General features: G+C 46.0%; 1 protein-coding gene across 2 annotated transcripts; it reads right to left on the minus strand.

Moving 5' to 3' along the window:
- Window positions 1-521: 521 nt before the first annotated feature.
- On the minus strand, window positions 522-24,645 carry arap3 (ArfGAP with RhoGAP domain, ankyrin repeat and PH domain 3). 2 transcript variants are annotated; one of them, XM_056383253.1, is made up of 36 exons: window positions 24,504-24,645; window positions 18,993-19,149; window positions 17,199-18,170; window positions 16,599-16,639; window positions 16,390-16,472; window positions 16,131-16,204; window positions 14,960-15,199; window positions 14,322-14,465; window positions 14,016-14,085; window positions 13,707-13,827; window positions 13,307-13,491; window positions 12,941-13,047; window positions 12,311-12,510; window positions 12,000-12,085; window positions 11,263-11,445; window positions 10,921-11,062; window positions 10,635-10,739; window positions 10,216-10,372; window positions 10,027-10,129; window positions 9,628-9,826; window positions 9,477-9,540; window positions 9,225-9,388; window positions 8,861-9,073; window positions 7,026-7,131; window positions 6,801-6,948; window positions 6,615-6,683; window positions 6,351-6,425; window positions 5,518-5,635; window positions 5,178-5,306; window positions 4,834-4,970; window positions 4,643-4,725; window positions 3,060-3,095; window positions 2,558-2,621; window positions 2,287-2,424; window positions 2,016-2,054; window positions 522-1,886 (listed from the first exon to the last, which is right to left on the minus strand). In XM_056383253.1, the coding sequence occupies exons 2-36, from the start codon at window positions 19,064-19,066 to the stop codon at window positions 1,404-1,406; spliced, it is 5,352 nt and encodes a 1,783-aa protein (XP_056239228.1). In that variant the 5' UTR covers window positions 19,067-19,149; window positions 24,504-24,645; the 3' UTR covers window positions 522-1,403. The 2 variants fall into 2 exon arrangements, with proteins under 2 accessions (XP_056239228.1, XP_056239229.1); XM_056383254.1 differs by lacking the exon at window positions 14,322-14,465.
- Window positions 24,646-24,808: the final 163 nt, after the last annotated feature.

Raw genomic sequence — 24,808 nt, forward strand, 5'->3', positions numbered from 1 at the left:
TTTTTATTGAACCCACGCAGAAAAAGTCATACGTACTTTACATAAAGCACTTTTTACTGTGATGCATTCAACTTCTCTGGTTTTAGACAGAGAACTAAATAACTTGTATGTGATTAGAAAAAAAACATGTAAAAGCTGCTTTTGGGAACATACCATAAACGGGTGGGGGGGGCACCACCACCACTACCACCATCTACAGTTTGTTTGTAGCTGCACAGTGGCAGACCAGAATTTTCAACTTCTTTAGTAAAGTACTGTTGGTAGCTAATGCTAATGCTAATGCTAACTCTGCAGTAGCACTAGCAAATGCTCTCTGAATCTGAACCATTATCATATCTTTGCAGTTTGCCTAATGTAGTAAATGGTTCACTCGTTAACAGTTGTGATGTGGTTTAGCCTTTTTCAGTTATATTGAAGAATCTTCAATCTAGAACCAGGACTAAAGTCTGAACCAGCACCAGGAGAAGGTGGAGACATGTCCTCACAAAGAAATATAAATCAATAAACCAATAAACAGATGATCTGAACCAAAATAAATTTTAATTTCATCCTTCATGAAACCTTCCAGAACAATCAGGAGACAAACAGCTTGTAGGATAATGTACAACAGATGTCTGATCCAGTGTTAGAGGAAGACTGGGACCAGTCAGACTGTATTATGGGAGGACTGGTCCTGTCTCAGTGGTTTTGGTGAGGACACGTCACAGTTTAAAACATTAATGGTTTTAAAATAAATTAAACATGAATAAATCCAGTGAATCAACAGTTAAACTGCTGCAGTGTTAAACACAGAGACAGTGTCCGTCCAGTTACCATCAAACACATTCATGTTTTCATTCAAACTCCTCCCATTAAAACCAAAGGAACCGGTTTCTCTGCACAGGAACATTGAGCTTATGTCATCAACAGCTACAGAGTTTATACAGATATGTACGTTATGACTGATATGACTTTAACTGGTATCTTTATATAAAGTTTAAAAATATGATCAGGGTCAGGATCAGGATCAGGATCAGGGTCAGAATCAGGATCAGGATCAGGATCAGGGTCAGAATCAGGATAAGGGTCAGGGTCAGGATCAGGGTCAGGGTCAGGGTCAGGATCAGGATCAGAACTGATGATGAAAAAAAGCAACAACAGTTCACTTAAGGAGATCGGCAGAGATCAGTCCACCTGAGTCCAGTCTAATCCAGTTCACTCCCTCACCAACAGAACCAACAACTGTGAGTCAGGTGACCTCTCAGCCAATCACAGTGTCCTCTGCCCTGAGACCTGCCCCCTTGAGTCAGACAGCAGGAACTGCAGACAGTGACAATAAGAGCAGGACTTAAAACAAACTGGAGTCTAGCTGTGGTCCAGACTCCCCCACCCCCACCCTCCTGGACCCAGACTTTTGTAAGTTCTCAGACATCATACGGCCTTTCCTCCTCCTCCTCGTCCTCCTCTTCCTCAGTGTTCTTGGTGAAAGCAGACGACAGCTCCTGCAGCAGGAGTTCCTGTGACAGTGTACAGACTCCCTGCAGCTGCTGCCTCCTCACTGCTGGCTGATGGGGGGCATTCAAGTCCGGAGAGCTCCAGTCTGTTTCTCCGTCACCTCCTCCACCTCCACTGCTGCTGCTGTGCTCAAGAGTCTCCACAGAGCCTCCCAAGGTCAGAACCCGGTCAGGGACAATTGTGGGATCCAGATGTTCGGTTTCCATGGAAACTAGTCTGAGCCGCGGGTCGTCTGGGACCTCCTGGGTCTCTGCAGCACTGCTGGACAGGAAGCTGGTCTCCAGAGATTTCAGGACCTGCAGGCCGAAGTCTCCAACCTCCTCATAGAGCGGCTCAGGGAGGTCTGGAGACTCTGAACGCTCATCGAAGGAGTCCGGCTGCACCTTCATGGGCTGCAGACACAGAGACAATGAAGACCACATCAGACCTACACAAAACCACCTCATCTCAACTTCTACAAAATAAAAGCACAAAGTTCTAACTAGTCAAACAAGCAAATAAAACAAGAACAAAATACTCACAAAGTACATGGAGAGAGTTCGTCTGTCATGTAACTTCCTCTTCAGAGACAAGAAAATACAAAAGTCTGATGAGTTATTGTAAAGATGACAACATAAGAGTTCAGTGTGGACGGCATAAACTGATTCCATTAAAACGTGTCGGACTATGTGTATAACCTGTATAGTCATGGAACTGTTGTTTTAAATTGATGAAATGATAGAAGTTGAACACAGTGATGAATATTTACTTATTTACTGAACATTTTCATCAGTTTTGGACTAAGTGTCTCACCAGCGTCTGATTGGCTGACAGCATGCTGCTGTTGCTCTCGTCTCCTCTGATTGGGACGAGTGGCATCGTGCCGAACTTCTGTTTGGAGATATCTGACGAGGAGTGACGCCTCAACACCGGAGGACCGGGGTCATCGTTCTGGAAAGAACCAAAGATGACGAGAGTCAGCGAAGAACCAAGACCACACAGAACCAGAGAGTCTGTCTGAATGTGATCCTGGATCAGGTCTTCAGTCTGCAGGTGAACTCGGTCAGAGCAGAGTTAAACTGACCTGAGCTTTGAGGAAGCTGGTGATCCAGTCCCACAGGTCGGCCTCACAGCTGCAGGACAGGTACCTGAGACAGAGACACAGGTGAACTGAATGGAGAATTCAGCCTGGTCTTTACAACATGAGGAACACCTGAGACCTCATCCTCACAGAGAACTACAGTTCCCTTCAGATCCAGATCCTGCTGTTTGGTGCTCTGACAGGTGAGTCAGGACAGGTAAGTCTGGACAGGTGAGTCAGGACAGGTGAGTCTTCATCAGAGCTTTACATGAACTTATTATTATCATCACTTTTAATTTATTCATGTTTTTACATTTGGTCTTTTTCGTGTGAAGAACTTTGAGCTGCAGATTATTTATTGATTAAATCATCATCAATATCCTAATTACAGCAGAACGACTTGATGTTATACAAGTGATCAGTTGTTCTCTGTTCTCCCTGGCTCCAGGTGAGATTGATAAAAATGTCAATGACGATCAGCTGATGTTGACAGCTGGATACTTACAGCTGGTGTTTGTCCGACATCACTGTGAACCCCCACCTGCAGGTGGGAACAGGTTGTTAATAATCAGCTGATCACAGGTATGTTTCAGAGTTCATCAGCTGACTTATCATGTACTAACACTGCTGACCTCTGTGAACTCAGTTATAACTGGTGACATTATTTCCTGTCTCAGTCTTGAAAATATCCTCTATTAAAAGTTCCTGAAGGTCTCGAACCTTTCCTACAACAAGTTCAAAATCTTCAATCAAGTTAAGGATGTATTTCCACTTTTATTTGATTTCTTTTGTTCCAGTCAGTTGATTTTTGTCAGTAATACAGTTTATAGAAAGTTATCCATTTTCATTTTCTTTTGTTATTCATTTATTTCCTCTCTTTCTTTTCTTCAAGCTCCTCTCTGAAACAGTCCAGGGGAGAAGAACCTTTTATATGAGGAGTTCTGGGCTGTAGCCTATGTTGTAAAGTTGTAAAGTTGCTGTAACGTTGACATGTGCTGTAATGTTGACATTTGCTGTAAAATTGTAAAGTTGCTGTAAATTTGACATATGTTGTAAAGTTGTTGTAAAGTTGTTATAAAGTTGCTGTAAATGTGACGTGTGCTGTGAAGTTTATGTGTGCTGTAAAGTCGCTGTAAAGTTGACATGTGTTGAGAAGTTGTAAAATTGCTGTAAAGTTGATGTGTGTTGTAAAGTTGACGTGTGTTGTAAAGTTGCTGTAAAGATGCTTTAAAGTTGACGTGTGCTGTAAAGTTGATGTAAAGATGCTGTAAAGTTAACCTGTGCTTGAAAGTTGACATGTGCTGTAAAGTTGCTGTAAAGTTGCTGTAAAGTTGCTGTAAAGTTGCTGTAAAGTTGCCGTAAAGTTGAAACGTGCTGTAAAGCTGTAAAGTTCCTGTAAAGTTGAAGCGTGCTGTAAAGTTGACATATATATGTTTCACTGTACAAATTGTATATTTTGGTAATGTCATGCTACACTGATGCTCTGTTGTACTTTATATGAATCTGTTTTCTGTCTATGTGTTGAAAATCCCCCCCAAAAAATTCTTTGAGAAAAAAAAACACTGACTACTCTTTAATGCGGCGTACTGATGAATTAATGAATAAATTAATGGGTGAATGAAGGGATGAATGAAAAAATGAATGAATGAATGAATGGATGCGTGAGTGCCCTGATATTAAGTTTTAGTATAAAAACATGAAACATCATTAACAAATCAGAGTGAGCGACTTCACTCTGCCTCAACTCTCTGTCTATACAGCTCTGGAACATCCCCACTGTGTTCATACAGAGTCCGTCAGTGAGTGGTTGAATGGTGCTGTGATCACAGAATGCGCCATGAGGTCACTGGGTTAGAACAGCGTTGCTGATTCTTGTTGCAGTCAGCTACACAATAATACTAATATAATAATAATTAGATTCCTCTCCTGCTCTTATTTTCTCCATCTGCATGTTCTGATGTAAAGTTTTTATTTCCAGAGTGACTGACACAAAGAAACAAAGTCAACTCAACAAAATATAAAAACCAGGTCTGACTTTGACAGGATCACATGATAACATGTAGGATTTGAGTGACAGCTTCCTCTTACCTTGTTGGAGCTTTCAGTTTCCTGCGGATGCCAATGTAGATCTTCATGGACGCCAGAGACCACTCCTTCTCTGGTTTGATGCTCTGAACAACAACACAGACCAGTCAGGAGGATATGGAACATGGTTCTGACAGAAACCTGATCTGTGGTCTGAGGTTCTGATAGAAACCCAGTTCTTGTGGACTGGTTACCTTCTTGTCTTTAAGCAGCAGCAGTTTGTGCTCTTTGATCTGAAATGTTCTTTCCTGGAACTTGTTCCCCTGAAGAAGCTTTGGAGGTTCTTCACGACACCTCAACAGACCGACCTTCATGATCTCACTCTTATAGGCTGGGATAGAAAGAAAGAGAGAGAGAGAGACATTCAGGTCAGTCAACTCCAGGTGTCAGGTGTTGTTGTGACACTTGTGCTGTTCCTGCTCAGACAAAACATCACCCGAGGCTTTTCCGTCATTTATTCAATCAAACAACTGATCGGTGTGTGTGTGTGTGTGTGTGTGTGTGTGTGTGTGTGTGTGTGTGTGTGTGTTGGACCTACAGGTGAGGATGTTGATACCCTCTCCTTTAGGAACTCTCTTCACCACCAGGTAAGCTGAGCTTGGGTCGGCCATCTTACACCACTGCAGGGCCTGCTCCAGGACTTTCTCTTTGGGGTGTAATGGGCGCTCTGAGAGAGACAGACAGGTGTCCAGGTGTCAGAGAGACGGACAGGTGTCCAGGTGTCAGAGAGACAGACAGGTGTCCAGGTGTGTCAGAGAGACAGACAGGTGTCCACGTGACAGAGAGACAGACAGGTGTCCAGGTGTGTCAGAGAGACAGACAGGTGTCCACCTGACAGAGAGACAGACAGGTGTCCAGGTATTGTGGTGCTGTCTCACCCAGCTGTCCGTCCTCGATTGCCTCAAACGTCATCCACACGTCTTTTTCTCCGGCCGGGACGTTCCTCATGTACAGAACCTGATTGGTCAGCTCCTCAGCACACATGGTGGGAGACACCTGCAGGGGTCAGAGGTCACACACTGTAACACCACAACTTTTCCATATCCCAGCATGCACTGGGACAGAGGTGGGGTACAAGCTGTGAGGTCTCATGTGACAAAAAACTTCCTGCTGCGTCATGATTGGCTGTTTGCAGTTTACCTTTGACACTCTGTCACCATCACTGATTACTAATCATTAATTACTGATTACCACTCATTAATTACCAATTAATAATCATTGATTACTGATTACTAATAAGTGATTACTGATCACTACTAATTGATCACTACTCACTGATAACTAATAATTGATGACTAATCACTGATTACCGATCACTAATAACTGATTACTAATCACTAATTACTGATCACTAATCACTGATTACTGATCACTACTCACTAATCACTGATCACTAATAACTGATTACTAATCACACTGATTACTGATTACTAATCATTGAATACTGATCACTAATAACTGATGACTAATCACTGGCTACTAATAACTGATTACTAATCACTGATTATTGATCACTAATAACTGATTGCTAATCACTCATTACAGTGATCAGTGACGAAGACGAGTGATCATTACAGTAATATTAGTAATATTCAGACTTAATTTGAGAGTGAGGCAGTAATAACAGTATCAGACTCTTCATCAGTGATGAAGACGAGTGTTATCATTATTAATGATTGATTGATTATTGATGGGTAATATTTACACTTACTTTTAAAGTGATGCAGCAGTCTGGAATCTTCATCTCCAGATAAACCTCAATGATAAGATCACCGGCCTGAGACAGCTGCAAACACACAATAACTGATCAATAAGTGATCAATAAGTTTCAGATATGAACAACCTTTTACTGACCTGTTTAACCAACTCATTAAGTTATTGCCAAACATTGATCAGTTCATTCATATTATGACCTGAGATAATGTCTTAGTATTTATTATTAAACGATGATGTGACATCATCACTGTGAGACCACCTGCGTGTCCTTCCAGGTGGTGATGAGGCTGATCTCCAGCTCGATCTGAGTCTGATGCTCCTCATCAATCTGAAACACAAACACATTGAGTGAGTACCTGTCATCTGATGTCACCTGATCAGGTCAACTGATGTCACCTGACGTCACCTGATCAGGTCACCTGATGTCATCTGACGTCACACTCACCTCAAACACTTGAAGGTAGTTGTCGATCAGATCCTCGACAATCTTCACCTCGTGCTCTCCTTTCCCATCAGTCTGAAACAGACTGGGAGCGAACAGCAGCGACAGGTTCTTTGTGCACATCTGGTTCAGACCAGCACACTTCTGGACCCTGAGGGGGACAAACAGCTGCTGTTAAAACACCTGCTTCAGCTGCTGTCGGACTAGTCTCAGGTCAGGTGAGCTCACCTGTACAGGTGACTGATGAGAGCAGCCAGAGTCATCCTGTTGACTCGAGGAAGACTCCGGATGATTTCTTTGTACCGGTCCAGTCTCTGACTCCTCTGAGGGATTTCTGAGGAAATTCAGTTTCATTACACAACAACACTACAACAACCACAAAAAACAACAACAACAATAATACCACCACAACAACAACCACAACAACAACCACCACCACTACAACAACAACAACAACAACAACAACCACCACCACCACCACAACCACAACCACCACAACAACAACAACAACCACCACCACCACAACAACAACCACAACCACCACCACAACAACAACAACCACCACCACCACAACCACAACAACAACACCACCACCACAACAACAACAACCACAATCACCACCACCACCACCACAACCACCACAACCACAACCACCACAACCACAACAACACCACAACCTCAACAACAACACCACAACCAAAACAAACACTGAAACAACAGCAACCACAACAACAACACCACAACAACAATAATACCACCACAACAACAACAACAACCACAACAACCACAACCACCACACACCACCACAACCACCACAACCACAACAACAACAACCACCACCCCCACCACCACCACAACAACCACAACCACCACCACCACCACCACCACCACCACCACCACCACCACAACAACCACAACCACCACAACAACAACCACAACCACCACAACAACAACACCACAACCACAACAACAACAACAACCACAACCACAACCACCACCACCACAACAACAACAACCACAACCACCACAACAACAACAACCACAACCACAACAAACACCGAAACAACAGCAAACACAACAACAACAACACCACAACAATAATACCACCACGACAACAACAACAACAACAACAACCACCACACCACAACAACAACCACCACCACCACAACAACAACACCACCACAATAACAACAACAACAACCACCACCACCACCACAACAACCACAACCACCACAACAACAACAACAACCACAACCACCACCACCACCACAACAACAACACCACAACCACAACAAACACCGAAACAACAGCAACCACAACAACAACACCACAACAACAATAATACCACCACAACAACAACAACCACACCACAAAAATGACAACGACAACAACACCACAACCACAACAACCACCGAAACAACAACACCACAACAACTACAACAACACCACAACAACCACAACAATAACAAAAAAACAGCCATAAATAAAACAACAACAACCACAACAATTGCAACAACCACAACAACAACGACCACACCACAAAAACACCACAACACCACAACAACAGAACAAAAACAACAACCTCAACCTCAACAACAACAATAACAACCACAACCACTACAACAACCACACAACAGAACAAAAACAACAACAACCTCATCAACAACAAAAACAACTACCACAATAACAATAACAACCACCACCACAACAACAACAACAACCACCACCACCATAACAACAACAACAACCACAACACCTCAACAACAACCACAATCACAACAACACCACAACTACAACAACAACCACACAACAGAACAACAATCATAAACAAACAACAACAACAAAAAACATAAAACAACAACAACAACAAACACAACAACCACAACCACAACATCTGATTATTCAACCTGCTACACACTGACAGACACATCCTGACTTTCAGTCCTTCTTTTCCCTTCAGACCTCGAGATCTCTAATAAATCTAACACCGAGACAAGTCCAAGATCAGACCTACACCTGAACCCTGGCAGCACAGACTATGATCTGGATTGAACAGGACTCACTGGCAGCCTCCTGCCACAGCGGGTGGAGGTCGGCCATGAAGATGGGGTCGTCGATCTCTCTGAAGAACCTCTTCAGGACGTCCGTCACATCCTCGATGAAGTGGTCTCCGATCCGCAGTTTGACATTTCGAGCATCTTTGCGAAACTCTTCCATCAGCAGTTTGATCCTGGACTTGGCCCCATTCTTCCTGTAGATCCCCTCGTGGCCCAGACCTACAGAGAACGAGAACCAGAACTATTAGCTTTGAGAAACAGAATCACTGGACGATGAGAGAGAAGATCCTGATCTGTAAATGCCACATAGAGCAGTCATCTCTAAGGTAACAGGTGGTTTCATGTCTCATGTCTCTGCCCCCCCCCTCACCATACTGAGTGATGAAGGCGATGCAGCTGTCCACGATGATGGGGATGTCGTTCCTACTCAGCTGTTGTTCCCTCAGAGTGTTTCCTTTCCCGCCGGCGGCTCGCTGGATGTCTGAGTACCACAGTGAGAAATCTGTGCGTCCGACCCCCTGCAGGTGCAGAGTCCTGACGAGGACAGGAGACCAGAACATGAAGGGGGACAGAAGTGAAACCAAGAGCAGAGAAACTGGGATGAGCAGAATCTTCCTCTCACCTTCCCTTCTCCACTAAGACCAGAATGTCCTTCTTCTCGTGGTTCTCGTTCTCAGAGGCGAGACCTTCAACACAAACACAGACACTTTGATCTAAACTGCTCTAAAACAGACTATTTGTAGACCAGGAGCAGGACTGCATGGGACACTGACTGAGCTCCTGCAGGCGGTTCAGGTTAATGATGTCCTCTGCTGCTCCATCGTTTCTGGGACAAATGAAGAGGTTGGACTTCTGTAGGACGAAGTAGGCCTCCTTCCACTGCTGAGGGTCCAACATGGCGCGGTACCGCAGCAGCCCCACCCGCTCAAACTCCCTGGTCAGCAGACAGTGACAGCTGAGCGGTGTCGCAGCCTGATGATCAACAACAGTATCAATATCAGATTTATTGTTATTTTATCTACAGACCAGGTGATCAATCAATCAATCATCATGGTGACTACAAGGGAAAGACAGAGATACTGAGCTCTAACAAAATACCAACCCCCCCAAAAAGAGCTTGGCTTCTTGACCCTTCTCTGGATTCTGATCAATCAGATGGGGAGGTGTCTCACCTTCCCGATGGCCTTGGTCCAGCTGTGCAGAGCGTCAGCCGTCTCCAAACCGAACTGAAAGAGTTTCTCTGACGTTAGATACAACTCGAAGGTGTAACGGAACCTGAGGGGGCGGGACAGAGAGATGCACACCTTTACAACTGAAAGCGTCTGTTTCCATGGATTCATATGAACGATGAGTGAGTGTACCTGTCGATGAATCCATTGTTGTTGTTGGAGGAGTCAGGCCGGCTGACTCCCAGACAGACGATGTCTCTAACACTGATCTGCAGACAGGGATCAGCTGATCGGTCCGACTCGTATAGGAGCAGAGACTGATCCACCGAACACCAGAACTTCTGGAAGTCTGGATCAGGATCAGAAGGGGGACGTGGTTTTAAAAGATCTCAGTCCAGAAACAAGTGTCTGTACTCATCAATAAACAGGCTGAACTTCTTCATGTTCGTTTCCATGGAAACATGAAATAACAGATAAGAAATGTAACAGAAAAGAGTAGCTCTGTTAAATGAAAGATCCATCCATTATTAATTATTATCAATAACATTGTATTATTGGAAACTCTCCATATATGTTGAACTGTGACACACACACACACACACACCCCTCACCATCTCGAGTTCTCCTGGACAGTGTTCCTCTGTTGACGGAGCCGGACTTGTAGATGAAACCAGAGTGAAGAACAGGCTGCATGATCTCATCGTACACACTGGGATCTGATGAAGAACACACACACACACACACACACACACACACACACACAGTCATTGTTACTGTTCTTGTCTAACAGTACAGTACAGCTGTTCTTATCTTCAGATCAGAATAAGTTGATCAGCTGATCTGGAGTCAGCTGTGTGAACAGAAACATGATCATCTGGAATACACCAGAGTCCAGACCTGAGGGGGGGCAGTGATCCAGCAGCTGATGGTGTTGTTGGCAGCCATTGGCATCACTGGCAAGACGAGCTGACTCTGCCTCCGAGAAAATCTGAGTGACGGTTTTCAGAAGAGTCTGTTCAGAGACCGCTGAACACAAGACCTGTTAATGAGAGAGAGACATCAACACAGAGAGAGAGAGAGAGATGTACATATATATATATATATCACATATTATAAACATGTGATCGACATGATGTGATTCTTAGATCGTCCACATGATATTGACCCATGTAGGTCACATGTGACCTCTGACACGTGAAGCAGCCTTTTGTGGTTTCAGGTAGAGACCAGGACTCAGACCTTGAGCAGCTCTTCCTGGCTGCTGAGGGAGGGGTGGGGGAGGCGGTACCGTCCATCTCTGTACTTCTGAGTGATGAAGTCTCTCCTCGTCTCAGGTGAGGCATCACAATCCAGCTCCTCCGACACAGACAGACGGGCTGACCAGAATTCGTTGGCCCGGTCGTTCCCCAGCATGATGAACAGCTGACGACACAAACAAACAAACAAGTCAACAACAACAACAACAACAACAACAACATGGCTCAGGTTTGAGCTGGTGATCACAGAACAGACAGAACTAACATGTATATTGAACACGCCTCCTTCACGTGTTTAAAACATGGAGCCAGTCTCACCCTTGTTTCAAAGTAAAAGTCCTACAAGGGTTCCTGATGTAACTACAGTTCTATGAATTCTGGATGACCACACTGCATCAAGTGGAGCTTGGATACCTGAACCTGCAGTCATGTGACTGCATTTACCATGTGACTACACATGTACAATGTGACTGCACATGTACTGAGTGATGACTATGTAGCTCTGACACGTTTTAGTTTGAAACTATGTTTCAGTCTGGACGGCAGGAACCCACGTTCACTTCCTGTCTGGGTCTAATCAGTTACACATCTGTCCCTGATTCGTCACACTCCTGTCACATCTTTTCACACATTTACCTTCACATGAACCTAAAGTCAACAACAGCCTGCACAGGTGTCCAGAGACCACCCCTACAGGTGGAAAGGTGGTTCTGGCCTCACCTGGACGATCTCGTTGCTCCACACGCTGGTGTCCAGCTTCAGACTCTGAACTTTAGAGACCATTGTCCCCAGACCTCTGTGCTGCCCTGCGCGCGCACACACACACACACACACACACACACACACACACACACACACACACACACACAGTGTGTTCATGAACAGCAGTTTTACTTAAATGTCGTTGCTAGGTTACAGGATGTACAGGATTTTTTCTGTGATGATTTAAAGGAACAAAGAGAACTGATCAGTATATTGAAACAAGTCCCTCTGGGATTCAGGACCTCGTCCACACCCTCAGACCATCCTACCTGCACAGTTCTTGCAGATGACCACACACAGGTTGATGGAGGCCCAGTCCGGGTTCAGGGCCTTGCAGTCGGCACACATCCTGTTGGATCTGTTGGACCAGATCTTCTCGGCCACCTCGTAGTCCGACAGAGTCTCTGCGATGGACTCCTGCAGGGCCTCCATCCAGTCCCGCTTCTCCCGGTCAGACTCCGCTGTGAAGCTAAGGAGGCGAAACAGAGGTCTGTAGTGAGGTCTAGTGGATTGTCGCCTCAGCAACGGCATTTTAAAGACACAAATGCAGTTTTTAACGTTCAGTCTTTACACTGATTGAGACGGAGGAGACAGAGTTTCAGTCTGAGTCCAGAGCTGCAGGGATTTACTGTAAGGAGCTTTCTCTCAGTCCATGACCTTGTTTTTGGACCAAATGGCTCAGACTCGCAGAGACCTGCCAGGCTGAGACCAAAGACCCTGGACCTGACGTGTCTCTGCCTTTAGACTTTCTTTTAGACTGTTTGGGGCATTTGGAGGTTTAAAGGAGACACAACACTGAGATTCATCCTTCTTTAGAGAACGTTCATTCAACACGGTACAGGTCCTGAGTCCTGACCCAGCTCAGGACTCAGGACCTGTACTCTGGACTCTGATGGTACCTGAAGGTCTTGTAGGGAGTGATGAGGTCGAAGCTCTTGTGTTTTCCGTCTCTGATCGTCGCTCCTCGAGCTTCAATCACTGTGATCCCGATCCCGTTATGAAAACACTGGAGACACAAGTAGACACATCAACGACCTGCACACACACACACACACACACACACACACACACTCACACACACACCAACGACCTGCACACACACACACACACACACACCAACGACCTGCACACACACACATATCAACGACCTACACACACACACACACACACACACACACACAGGATCAATAATCAGCTGTATGTCCAGTGTTTTACCCCGTAAAAAAGTTTTCATGGATCTTTAAGGTTTTTAAATCCGGACTCACCTGTTCACTCTTGTAGATCCAGATCTGGTCTGTGTTGATGGCAGCGTAAACTCGGGATTTGGTTCCTTTCAGTTCCAGGGCTCCGTGTCTCTGACAGTGAGAACCAGGACCGAACCGCCTCCGACCAAACACCAGCTGATCCCTGACGTGGTCCTGCAGTGTGGACACCCAGCGCCGCCTCAGCACTGACACATAGAGAGGCAGAGCATCTTCATCTTCATCATCATCATCATCATCATCATCATCAATATCATCATCAGACTGGTCATGTGACAGACCAGAGACCAGCCTGACTGACGCAGCTCAGAAGAACAGATCTGCTTACATCAGTCACACTGATACAATCCAGTGTGTGTGTGTGTCTGTGTGTGTGTGTGTGTGTGTGTGTGTGTGAGCTCACCTTCATTATCAGTCCTGAACACAAAGATCCTCTGACTCGTCACTATTTCAAATTTATTGTCTTTGGCTGGGCGGGCCATCTGGATGGCAGCCAATGGGATTACTCCTTTAGGGTAGACGTCCTGAAACAGTGAGACAGAGCTGTTACAACTACTGAGACTCTGTCAGGAAACACTGTGTGTGTGTGTGTGTGTGTGTGTGGGGGGGGGGGGGGTCTGGAGGTCTGTTGTCATGGTTGTGGAGTCTGGTTTTGGTTACAGGCTGTTGATGTTTGAGGTTCACATGGCAACAGTTCAGTCATATGTTGTACCTTCTCACTGCCGAAGTACATTAGGTTTTTTCCATCAAACTTCACATAACGTTTCTGGAAAACATAGTTCCTGAAAAATAAAAACACACATGAGAGACATTCAGTCATTTACCACTTACAATAAACCATGACTCTGATGGGATTAATGATAATATCCTTTACAATATTCATATTTATAATATTTATAATATCATGTTTCACAGAGCTGGTTCATCAGTGTTGTTTGAGTTAGACACAACAATCTTACCAAAGAAGAACTTTTTAGTTTTTAGGCAGAGATTGAGGAAGAGGAAGAGAGAAACACACCCAGTGGAGGATGAAGAGTCAGAGGATGAAGAAGAGAAGGAGGAGGAGGTGACAAGGCAGAGGCAGCTCCTGAGGAGGCAGGAAACACAGGGAGGAGCAGAGAGGAAGAGACGCAGCAGGACAACCAGCACTGAGGTCTGATCCCTGACAAACACACACACACACACACAATCTGTGTCACTGATGTCTTTAACTTTCAGAAACATTCAACCAATGTGATTGGTCAGGTGAGAACGTGGGTGGAGCTCCACCATCTCCTTTCTCTGTGTTTATCGGCGTTTCGACCCAGGAGACCTGACATCATCAGATTAGACTGGAACCTCCTCAAGAACCTTTTACAAATCTCAGATACCTCCTTCATAACATCTGGAACCTCCTCAGTTCCACAGCTTCTTTAGAACCTCTGCATCCTCTTTAAATCTCATTAAAGACCCTTGGAACCTACTGGGGAAACGATTTAAACTCTTAAGGAACCTCTGGAACGTCCTCAAGACCCCGTACGGTCTCTTAAGAACCTCTGAAACCTGTCCAAGGACATCTGGTATCTCCTCGTACCAGCTAACCCACAACCAGCTGTTTAAATCAAATGTACCTCTGCGTTTTTTTTCTCTCTAACTAAGTCTTTAAATCAAACGCACCCCTGTGGAGACAGCTTGTCCAGCCAGCCACTGATGATGGGCGGGGCTCTCTCAGTCAAGGAGGTGTAGCTGGCATAGGGGGAGATGGTCAGGTCCTCATCGGTCTCTGAGTGGAAGGTGTGGGGGGGCAGAGAGAGGCAGCGGAGGGGGGGCGGAGGTTCTCCAACGGTGCTGTAACCCTGAGAGTCTCCGGAGTGAAGAGCCTGAGACAAACGCTTGGTCCAGGAGAACTTGTGACCCCTGAAGATACAAATAAAACTTTATTGAAATATGACATTACAGCCTGAGAACCAATGAGATCCATGTCCCAGGCTCAGGCACATTTCATCCTGTAAATTCTTTTATTGTGAAATATGTGAACACTTTTGAAAAGTAGAAAGAAATGATTCCCCATCATGATTCCCCTACCTCAACTGTATTTTTCCAACACAAGAATAATATCATACATATTATTTAATATATATAATATTATCTGTCCGCAAAGTAAAATATCAAAAATCAATGTCATGTTCCACTCATGACAGTGTCTCAGTACATTTTTATATTTTGATGGATATATTTTTTTCATAAATACACATTCTGTCATTTTAACCCACTTTTCTGCCTTTTCTTACAGAAACTCGTCTGTCGGTTCCTCTGAGCCTTAAATTATATGATATGATGAAAAGTGTCTCCAACAACATTAATTGAGTTTTGTCTGCGTTTAATGATCTTAAATTTAATGAGCTGAGACTATAATATGATAAAGTCAAAGTTAGTTAGTTAGTAGATGAATCTTAATGCATCTAAGAGAGGAGAGCCACATATAAATAAAACTGTATCATCTGCATATAGCCCCTCAAGGTTCTCTATCAGCCCACTTTTACATTTGTCTTTATTTGAATAAGGAAGATGTTCATAATATTTTTAGTACCTGTGGATATGAAATATAATAATATGATAATGAAAAGTTTTACAAATCTTATTTATATAACGATATAATAAAAGTGGGCCGAGTATAGAACCCTGAGGAAATTCACAGTGCTACAATATGCAGATGATACAGTTTTATTTATGTCTTTTGGGCCTCTCCTGTCCAATCCCCTGCCCAGTATTTCCAAACTGTTTACAGTTCTGTTTAACAAACTATCTGGTGTGTCAGGATAAGTTATATTGTTGTCTGGCATCTTACCCACGATTCTCTGCATGTTTCTCTTCTTCCCTCCTCGTCTCTCTTCCCTCCAGTCTGCTTCTTTCACTCTGGATCTGCAATGAGATGTTATAAGGTTAATGCCATGATTCTTCCCTCATTTCAAACTAACGACCACAGGGTTTAAGACTTGACCAGCTGTAGAGGATCTGTGACCATTAAGGGGACATCATCAATCTGATGAGTAAGTAGGAGACAGTGAAGGAGACAATTAGGGAGAAGACGAGCTGCGGTTCCTCACCTCACAGGTGTGTGGATGTCTCCTGGTTTGGAAAACAGTCTCACAGTAAGGACTGATCTCCTCCTCAGGGTCATCTGTGGAAGCTGTCAGCAGGTGAACAGAGGACACTGAGTTAGCTCGTTCTCTGTGGACTGTGATCTGACCCTGAACCCTGACGGTGAGACCACAATGTAAAGTCTTCAGTAACGGTTTATGGTGTCTGAACTCACCTCGGGCTGATCCTGAAGAGTTGTTACTTAAAGTGCTGCCACTGAAAACACAAACACATCACCAAGCCATCACTATTTGGTTTAGAGAGATAGAGGTTCAGTTGTTCAGTTGGTTGGTCAGTTGGTAGGTTGGTCGGTTGGTCAGTTGGTTGGTAGGTTGGTTGGTCATTTGGTTGGTTGGTCGGTCGGTCGGTCAGTTGGTTGGTCAGTTGGTTGGTCGGTTGGTTGGTCAGTTGGTTGGTAGGTTGGTTGGTCAGTTGGTTGGTCGGTCGGTCGGTCGGTCAGTTAGTTAGTCAGTCGGTCGGTCAGTTGGTTGGTCGGTTGGTCAGTTGGTTGGTCGGTCCGTTGGTCAGTTGGTTGGTAGGTTGGTTGGTCAGTTGGTTGGTTGGTCGGTCGGTCGGTCGGTCGGTCGGTCAGTTGGTTGGTCAGTTGGTTGGTCAGTTGGTTGGTCAGTATTTATGTCGGAGTATTTTTGTGGAAGTGAGAGAGGACAGTGAAAATGCTACTCTGGTGTGTCAAGGTTATCTAGACTGGATGTGTTTCAACATCTGGGACATTTAAAAAGAAAGTCAATAAACTTTGTTTGCCAGGGTGCTGTACCTGTTTCTCCCGGGGGTTTGTCTGGGAGGGGTCAGAGGAGCTGACGGCTGGCTGCAGTAACTCCTCCCTCCACCTGGGGCAGATCCAGGTGAAGTGCCCCAGTAGATCTCATTAGAGACCATCTCCAGTCCACCTCCTCTGGGTGAACTGGAAGGTGAGGATCCAGAAAGCCTGCCGCTGTCCAGACTTCCAGAACAGGAAGTCAGTGAGGACAAAGTCAGGTTCTGCTCTGTTTGTACAGGTGAAGAAGAGGATGACAAAGAGGACGGGGACCCCTGGAATACTGAGGGGGGGACCCCGCGTTTCAGCCTTGGGGGGACTGGAGGTAAAAGCCCCACAGTGTCTGACAGAGATAGGCTGCGGCTGGTCCTCGCCCTCTGAACCTGGCTCAGTCTTTGGCTGGGTGTGGTCAACTTGTCATTGAGGTCAGAGGTCAGTCTGGCATCAGGTGTGGGCTCGTCCCCTGAGGTCAAGCCCTCTAACACAGTAAAACATATGGACTCCTGGGAGAGCCTCCTGGGTGGGGGTGGTGCAGGGTCTGGTGTTGGACAGAAGTGGACAGGTGTGGTCCTGCGGCGGTTGAAAACGGTTCTGGGTTTGGGAACCGGCTTCACCACGACTCTGGTGCTGCTGGATTCTGAGTCTGTCAGCATGGCGGCGAGGTTTGGAGCCGAACTGTTCCTGAACATCTCAAAGTTGACCGGTCGTGTGGATCGACGGGGGAACACAGCGCTGCAACCAAGCTCCAATGAAGAACCGTCCGTCACAGACTGACAGCGCTCACGTGGGAGATCCGTCTCTGCTTTCTGATTGGCTCTGTGAGCTTCTGTCCTCTGAAGGTGACCGACCAATCGCAGGATTCTCTTCCTGTGTCCAGTGGCAGTTATACCCAGACTGACGAGGGCGTCATGATCCAGGTGTGTGAATTCTCTTGCCGACAGGAGACCAGCTCGACAGAAGGTGTTCAGGTACCTGCAGAGAAACAGCATCAGTCAACTTCAGTCCAGCAGGTTGGAAGATGATGGTACCACCTCAGTGTGAACCCAATACTTATACACTGTAAACATGATGACATCATGATGTTGATTCATCAGTTCCCAAACTGAGGAAACTTTCACAAAATTTAAAAAGCATCACACCGGATGGAGCCGTCCATCCGTCCCTACCTAACCTACCTGTCCCAACCCTGACCCAAACATAAACATGTTTGTTTTCACCAACCTTTATTCACAACTGAGTCTGATCAAGGTTCTGCTCTGAGACGAGGTTTTGACTCTGAGACGAGGTTCTGATCAAGGTTCTGGCTCTGAGATGAGGTTCTGATTCTGAGATAAGGTTCTAATTCTGAGATGAGGTTCTGACTCTGAGACGAGGTTCTGATTCTGATCAAGTTTCTGCTCTGAGACGAGGTTCTAATTCTGAGATGAGGTTCTGACTCTGAGACGAGGTTCTGGTTCTGATCAAGTATCTGCTCTGAGACAAGGTTCTGATTCTGAGATGAGGTTCTGACTCTGAGACGAGGTTCTGATTCTGATCAAGTTTCTGCTCTGAGACGAGGTTCTAATTCTGAGATGAGGTTCTGACTCTGAGACAAGGTTCTGGTTCTGATCAAGTATCTGCTCTGAGACAAGGTTCTGATTCTGAGATGAGGTTCTGACTCTGAGACGAGGTTCTGGCTTTGATCAAGGTTCTGGCTCTGAGATGAGGTTCTGGCTCTGTAGCTACAGGCGGTTTAATGTGTTTATGCTAAATCTGCTTCATCTTCATCATGAGGAGGAAGATGACGGTCCTGACCTCTCCAGATGGATCGCTGACAGAAGCGTCTCAACCGGCGTGCTTCCATCCAGCGAGGCCATGACGACCAACATGGAGTCTGGGTCTGAGGTCTCCACCACGTCCAGGAACCAGCAGGTCCATCACTGACCTACAGCTGGGACAGAGGACAGTCCATCTGCAGGAGACAGAGACACAGAGTGTGATCATCATCATCATCATCACTGATGGTTCCTCATCATCAGGAACTGGACCTGATGCAGCCTGTAACCATTTTTAAACTTTTAAAGTTTGAATACAGAAGTTTAACAGTTCACAAACTGTATTTCCAAAGTAAAGATATAGATATGTCTATATAGATTGATAGATAGATGGATAGATATAGACTATGTAGATATAGAGCTTTTATTCTCACACTCACTGTTGAACACTCATCAGGGGTAAGAAATACACTGATGCCACCCCCATCCCCCCAGCAGCAGAGCAGAGCCTGTTTTTACTGCAATGAGATGGTATCACTGTGACCTTTGACCCCTGAAGGTCACGAACCCCCCCACTGCCATCTACAACGACAGAATGAACAAAACATGATGATGTCAGCAGGCAACACAGCTGCAGGACTGTTTCTGAGTGTCTGCAGCAGGATGACCTCTGACCTCTGTATAGATGGGGGGGGTTGGGAAACACTGCTGCTGGCTAACACGCACACACACACACACACACACACACACACACACACACACACTGATGTTTGTTATTTGTAACATGTTTTAAATGTTGTGACAGGTGATGACATGTTCTAATGATCTGAAAAAAACTGGTCCAAGGGTTCCAGAGATCCTAACACACAGAGAACAAAGACCACCAGATACACACACACACACACACACACACACACACACACACACACACACACACACACACACACAGGATACAGGGAGTGTTTGCAGCTGAGGCTTGTTGCCCCAAGCTGCAGGGTGGAGGGCTTTCAAAGAAATAACTGTGTGTGTGTGTGTGTGTGTATGTTTCCAGATTTCCTGAAAAAGGTTGGAATGTGTTTTGTGGGGACCAGATCTCGGTCCTAATGAAACAAAAGATAATTTTTGTGGTCCTGTTCCGGGTCCTGGTCCTGTTCCGGGTCCTGGTCCTGGTTCTGGTCCTGGTCCTGGTCCTGGTCCTGTTTCTGGTCCTGGTTCTGGTGCTGGTGCAGGTCTGCACGTCAGGTGAGTCTCTAGATTTGTCACAGTCACTAAAGGTTCTGACCACCCCTTGATGATGTCATCACTCAGTCAGTCATAGAAAAGACAGAAACATGACTGAGAGTAAAAATAAAAATAAAAATAACACACACACACACACACACACACACACACACACACACACAGCAGCAGTGTGTTCAGTATGAAGACAACGGCTGAGGAGGAAGTGAGTCACTGCAGCTTCCTCCTCCAGAGTCTGCTGCACATGGAACCAGTCAGACCAGTCAGACCAGTCTCTGTTCTGATCTAAGATCAGCCTCACAGAGACACTTTCCTCCACCTGGATTCTGAATTTAATGTCCTGATCAGGACCTGCTGTCCCACCTGAACCTCAGACGATGTCACAGGAAATGAAAACTTTATTATCCTCGCCATCAGAGTCCTGGTGGTTTGGGGTCTCTGATCCTCACAGAGACACAAGACCTGGACCAATGACACAGAGCTCTGAGCAGGTCCAGTCTCTGTGGAGGAGGAGGACAGAGAGGAAGCAGGACTCAGCAGAGAGAAGTATGATCTGCGAGGACAAAGAACCAGAGGCCACAGAGGAGGAAGAAACCAAGTCCAGGTTTTCAGAGAGACAGGAAGTGGGTGAAACTGCAGATAAAGACTGAGGGAAAGGACACAAACAGACACTCCCATCCTTGGTCCTCCCCCGTCCTCCTCTGTAGTCCTGCAGCTGGTCTGAGAGCTGGTGTGACTACTGAGTCACAGCCTCAGAGCATCAGTCCTCCTCCACAGGACTTCCTGGACCTGGATGTTTTATTCCATGTGAATGAAACATGAGGTGGTTGGACACAAAGATGACAACATCTGTCTCTCATGGACTCAGTACATGTTCAAGAGGTTTGGACTCAGTCTTGCTGGTTTCTCCAAGCAGAGCGAGTGATAGGCTGAGAGACATGTCAATCAAACAACAACACCCCCACAAACAAAGACCTCTGTTAGAGCGAGATAGAGAGGGAGACAGAGAGAAAGTGGGCAGAGGAAGGAAGAGAGGGAGAGACTGACCTTCATTCTTCACCTCCACTGAGGATAGAGAGACAGAGAGAGAGAGAGAGAGCGAGGAGGGAGAATAACCGAAGGGCAAATAAAAGAGAGAGAGGGGTGGGCGAGCTAGCAGTGTAATAACAGTGAGGCTCTATTGTGACAAACAGAAGGTGGATTGTTCAGAGCTGTGACTGGAACCACACACAGACTCACTGGGAACACTGGGAACTCTGGGTAACTGAGCACACACTGGAAACACTGGACATGAAGGTGTGTGTGTGTGGGGGGGGGGGACTCTGGACAGGAAGGGGAATCTTTTCTGTGGTGTGTTCATGGGCTGTAGGAATCTCAGCCAGTCACATGATCACCCATGAGGTACTGTACCACCGACCAATCAGCAGCCTGCATCACCAGGAATCAGCTGCTCTCTTTACTTTTATCTTACTCAACACAAACAGATTAATAATCATTATCAATCAAGAACTCAATCAATCAATGACAGAAATAATCAGTTACATTAGTCAGATCCTGGATCAGTCCTCTAACAGGTCCTGGATCGATCAGTCCTCTAACAGGTCCTGGATCAGTCTTCTAACAGGTCCTGGATCAGTCCTCTAACAGGTCCTGGATCAGTCCTCTAACAGGTCCTGGATCAATCAGTCCTCTAACAGGTCCTGGATCAATCAGTCCTCTAACAGATCATGGATCAGTCCTCTAACAGGTCCTGGATCAGTCCTAGAACAGGTCCTGGATCAATCAGTCCTCTAACAGGTCCTGGATCAGTCCTCTAACAGGTCCTGGATCAGTCCTTTAACAGGTCCTGGATCAATCAGTCCTCTAACAGGTCCTGGATCAGTCCTCTAACAGGTCCTGGATCAATCAGTCCTTTAACAGGTCCTGGATCAATCAGTCCTCTAACAGGTGCTGGATCAGTCCTTTAACAGGTCCTGGATCAATCAGTCCTCTAACAGGTCCTGGATCAATCAGTCCTCTAACAGGTCCTGGATCAATCAGTCCTCTAACAGGTCCTGGATCAATCAGTCCTCTAACAGGTCCTGGATCAATCAGTCCTCTAACAGGTCCTGGATCAATCAGTCCTCTAACAGGTCCTGGATCAATCAGATATCAGGTCGTTATATCACAGCAGTTTGTCTCTGGGAGTTTCTGAAGAGGAAGACCTGTTGCTCCGACTTCCTGTTACTGTTCAGGAGAACAAGTGGTAACACACACACACACACAGACACACACACACACACACACGCACACACACAGACACACACAGACACACACACACACACACACGCACACACACAGACACAGACACAGACACAGACACACAGACGCACACAGACACACAGACACACACACACACACACACACACACACACAGACACAGACACAGACACACAGACACAGACACACACACAGACACACACACAGACACAGACACACACACAGACACAGACACACACACACAGACGCACACAGACACACAGACACACACACAGACACAGACACACAGACACACACACACACAGACACACACACACACACACAGACACACAGACACACACACACACACACACATACACAGACACACAGACACACACACAGACACACACACACAGACACACAGACACAGACACACAGACACAGACACACACACGGACACACACACACACACACACACACAGACACACAGACACACACACACACAGACACACACACACACACACACAGACACACACACAGACACACACACAGACACACAGACACACACACAGACACACAGACACACAGACACACACACAGACGCACACTGACACACACACACACACACACACACACACACACACACACACACCCTATCCTGTCCTGTGTTGTAATCAGCTGACCTGATGTCGTTACTCTGCAATCGAACTTCCACATGAAGCACGACGCCTCAACTGATCATAATCATCAGCTGTGACATCATCACTCATCATCTGCCTCAGTGCCTCTGAGCAAAGCACTGAACCCAGACCTGCTCACAGACCAACACCTGCACAGGTAGAGACTGAAGACAACCGTGGACATTCATAGACCTCGGCTTCTTCAAGACATAAGTTCAAACCCCGCCTATTTTCTCACCTTCACACAGCATTGACATCACAGTGACATCACAGTGAGCATTAATCAGGTGTCTGCAGCAGAGACTGAGGTCTGGTTTACTCTGAAGCTTCAGCTGAAACAGGAAGTTCAGTTTCCTCTTTACAGGATGTTTGTGTTCCATGTGAACGCCCCGTTTCCCGCGCTCCTGAACGTATCACACCAAGCCACCGCCTCATTGAGCACTGTCTCACTGCAGATTGTCTCACTGCAGATTGTCTCACTGCAGATTGTCTCACTGTCTTACTGCACACTGTCTCACTGCAGATTGTTTCACTGTCACTGCAGGTCGTCACTGTCTTACGTTCTCACTGCACACTGTCTCACTGCAGGTCGTCACTGTCTTACTGTCTCACTGCACACTGTCTCACTGCAGACCGTCACTGTGTTACTGTCTCACTACAGACTGTCTCACTGCAGGCCGTCACTTTCTCAGTGTCTCACTGCAGATGGTATCACTGTCTCACTGCAGACCGTCACTGTGTTACTGTCTCACTGCACACTGTCTCACTGCAGGCCGTCACTGTCTTACTGTCTCACTGCAGATTGTCTCACTGTCTTACTCTCTCTCTGTCTTACTGCAGGTGTGAATGCGGTCCGTACTATTAATAGTTATTGTTAAAGTAAATAATATAAATAATATTAAAGTATTTATGAAGTTTTTATAAAATTTTAAAAAGTTTTGTTGTTTTGAAAAGACGTCCCTCAGTTCACGGGCTCTCAGTCTGGTGGGTGGTGCTCCCTCATTTAACAGGATTTTACTTTATCAAGTATTTTAGATAGATGACGTCACTGACCTGCAGAGACCCTCCAGCTCCACCCTGCTGGGAGCTCACCACCCCAACCTGTCCCACTCAGACTCCAGGTCCCTGTTCAGATCCAGTCTGAGTCCCTCTCTGTCTCTGAATGAATCATGTCTCATCCACTTTGCGCCCAAACTTCCGCTCTGCGTCAGTCCCTCCGTTCTCACAGAAAACGGACTCAAACCAGAGACTGAGAACCGGGAAAGCAGAACTGTTGGAGGACTCAGGACTATCAGCGGGACGAGCTGCTTCCTGCAGGACTCACCGACACAGCCCGGACTCTCACATCAGATCTGCTCCCGGTCTCAGCCACATACAGATTTAAAGTGTCTCACCTCTGATCCGGTCTGGTTTCTGGTCTCTGTTCTGGTCTCTGTTCTGGTCTCTGTAGATCTCTGTCCCGGGAAATACACCAGTAAAGTCCGGGGCTGGTCTCAGGCAGACTGGGGTCTCTGGGAGGAGAAACTCCGCTGTGACCTCAACGTGAAGTTACACTGAACAGCCGCTGCTGCAGCTTCCGGCTACCGATTTCAAAATAAATGTGTCGATCCCAAAGAGCACGCACTGTTTCCGGTCAGTGTACTTCCCAAAATAAAGTAAATAAATCGGTAAAACCAGACCAGTGATTTATGAATAATAA

This window comes from Seriola aureovittata, chromosome 8, assembly GCF_021018895.1.
Source record: "Seriola aureovittata isolate HTS-2021-v1 ecotype China chromosome 8, ASM2101889v1, whole genome shotgun sequence".
Classification (NCBI taxonomy): Eukaryota; Metazoa; Chordata; class Actinopteri; order Carangiformes; family Carangidae; genus Seriola; species Seriola aureovittata.

Coding starts and splice junctions, on each gene's coding strand:
- arap3 (XM_056383253.1), bottom strand. CDS start 19,066: ATGTTGGTCGTCATGGCCTCGCTGGATGGAAGCACGCCGGTTGAGACG. Junction 11,063..11,262: donor GCCAGGAAGAGCTGCTCAAG/GTCTGAGTCCTG, acceptor TCTCATTAACAG/GTCTTGTGTTCAGCGGTCTC. Junction 9,074..9,224: donor CGCCTTCATCACTCAGTATG/GTGAGGGGGGGG, acceptor CGTTCTCTGTAG/GTCTGGGCCACGAGGGGATC.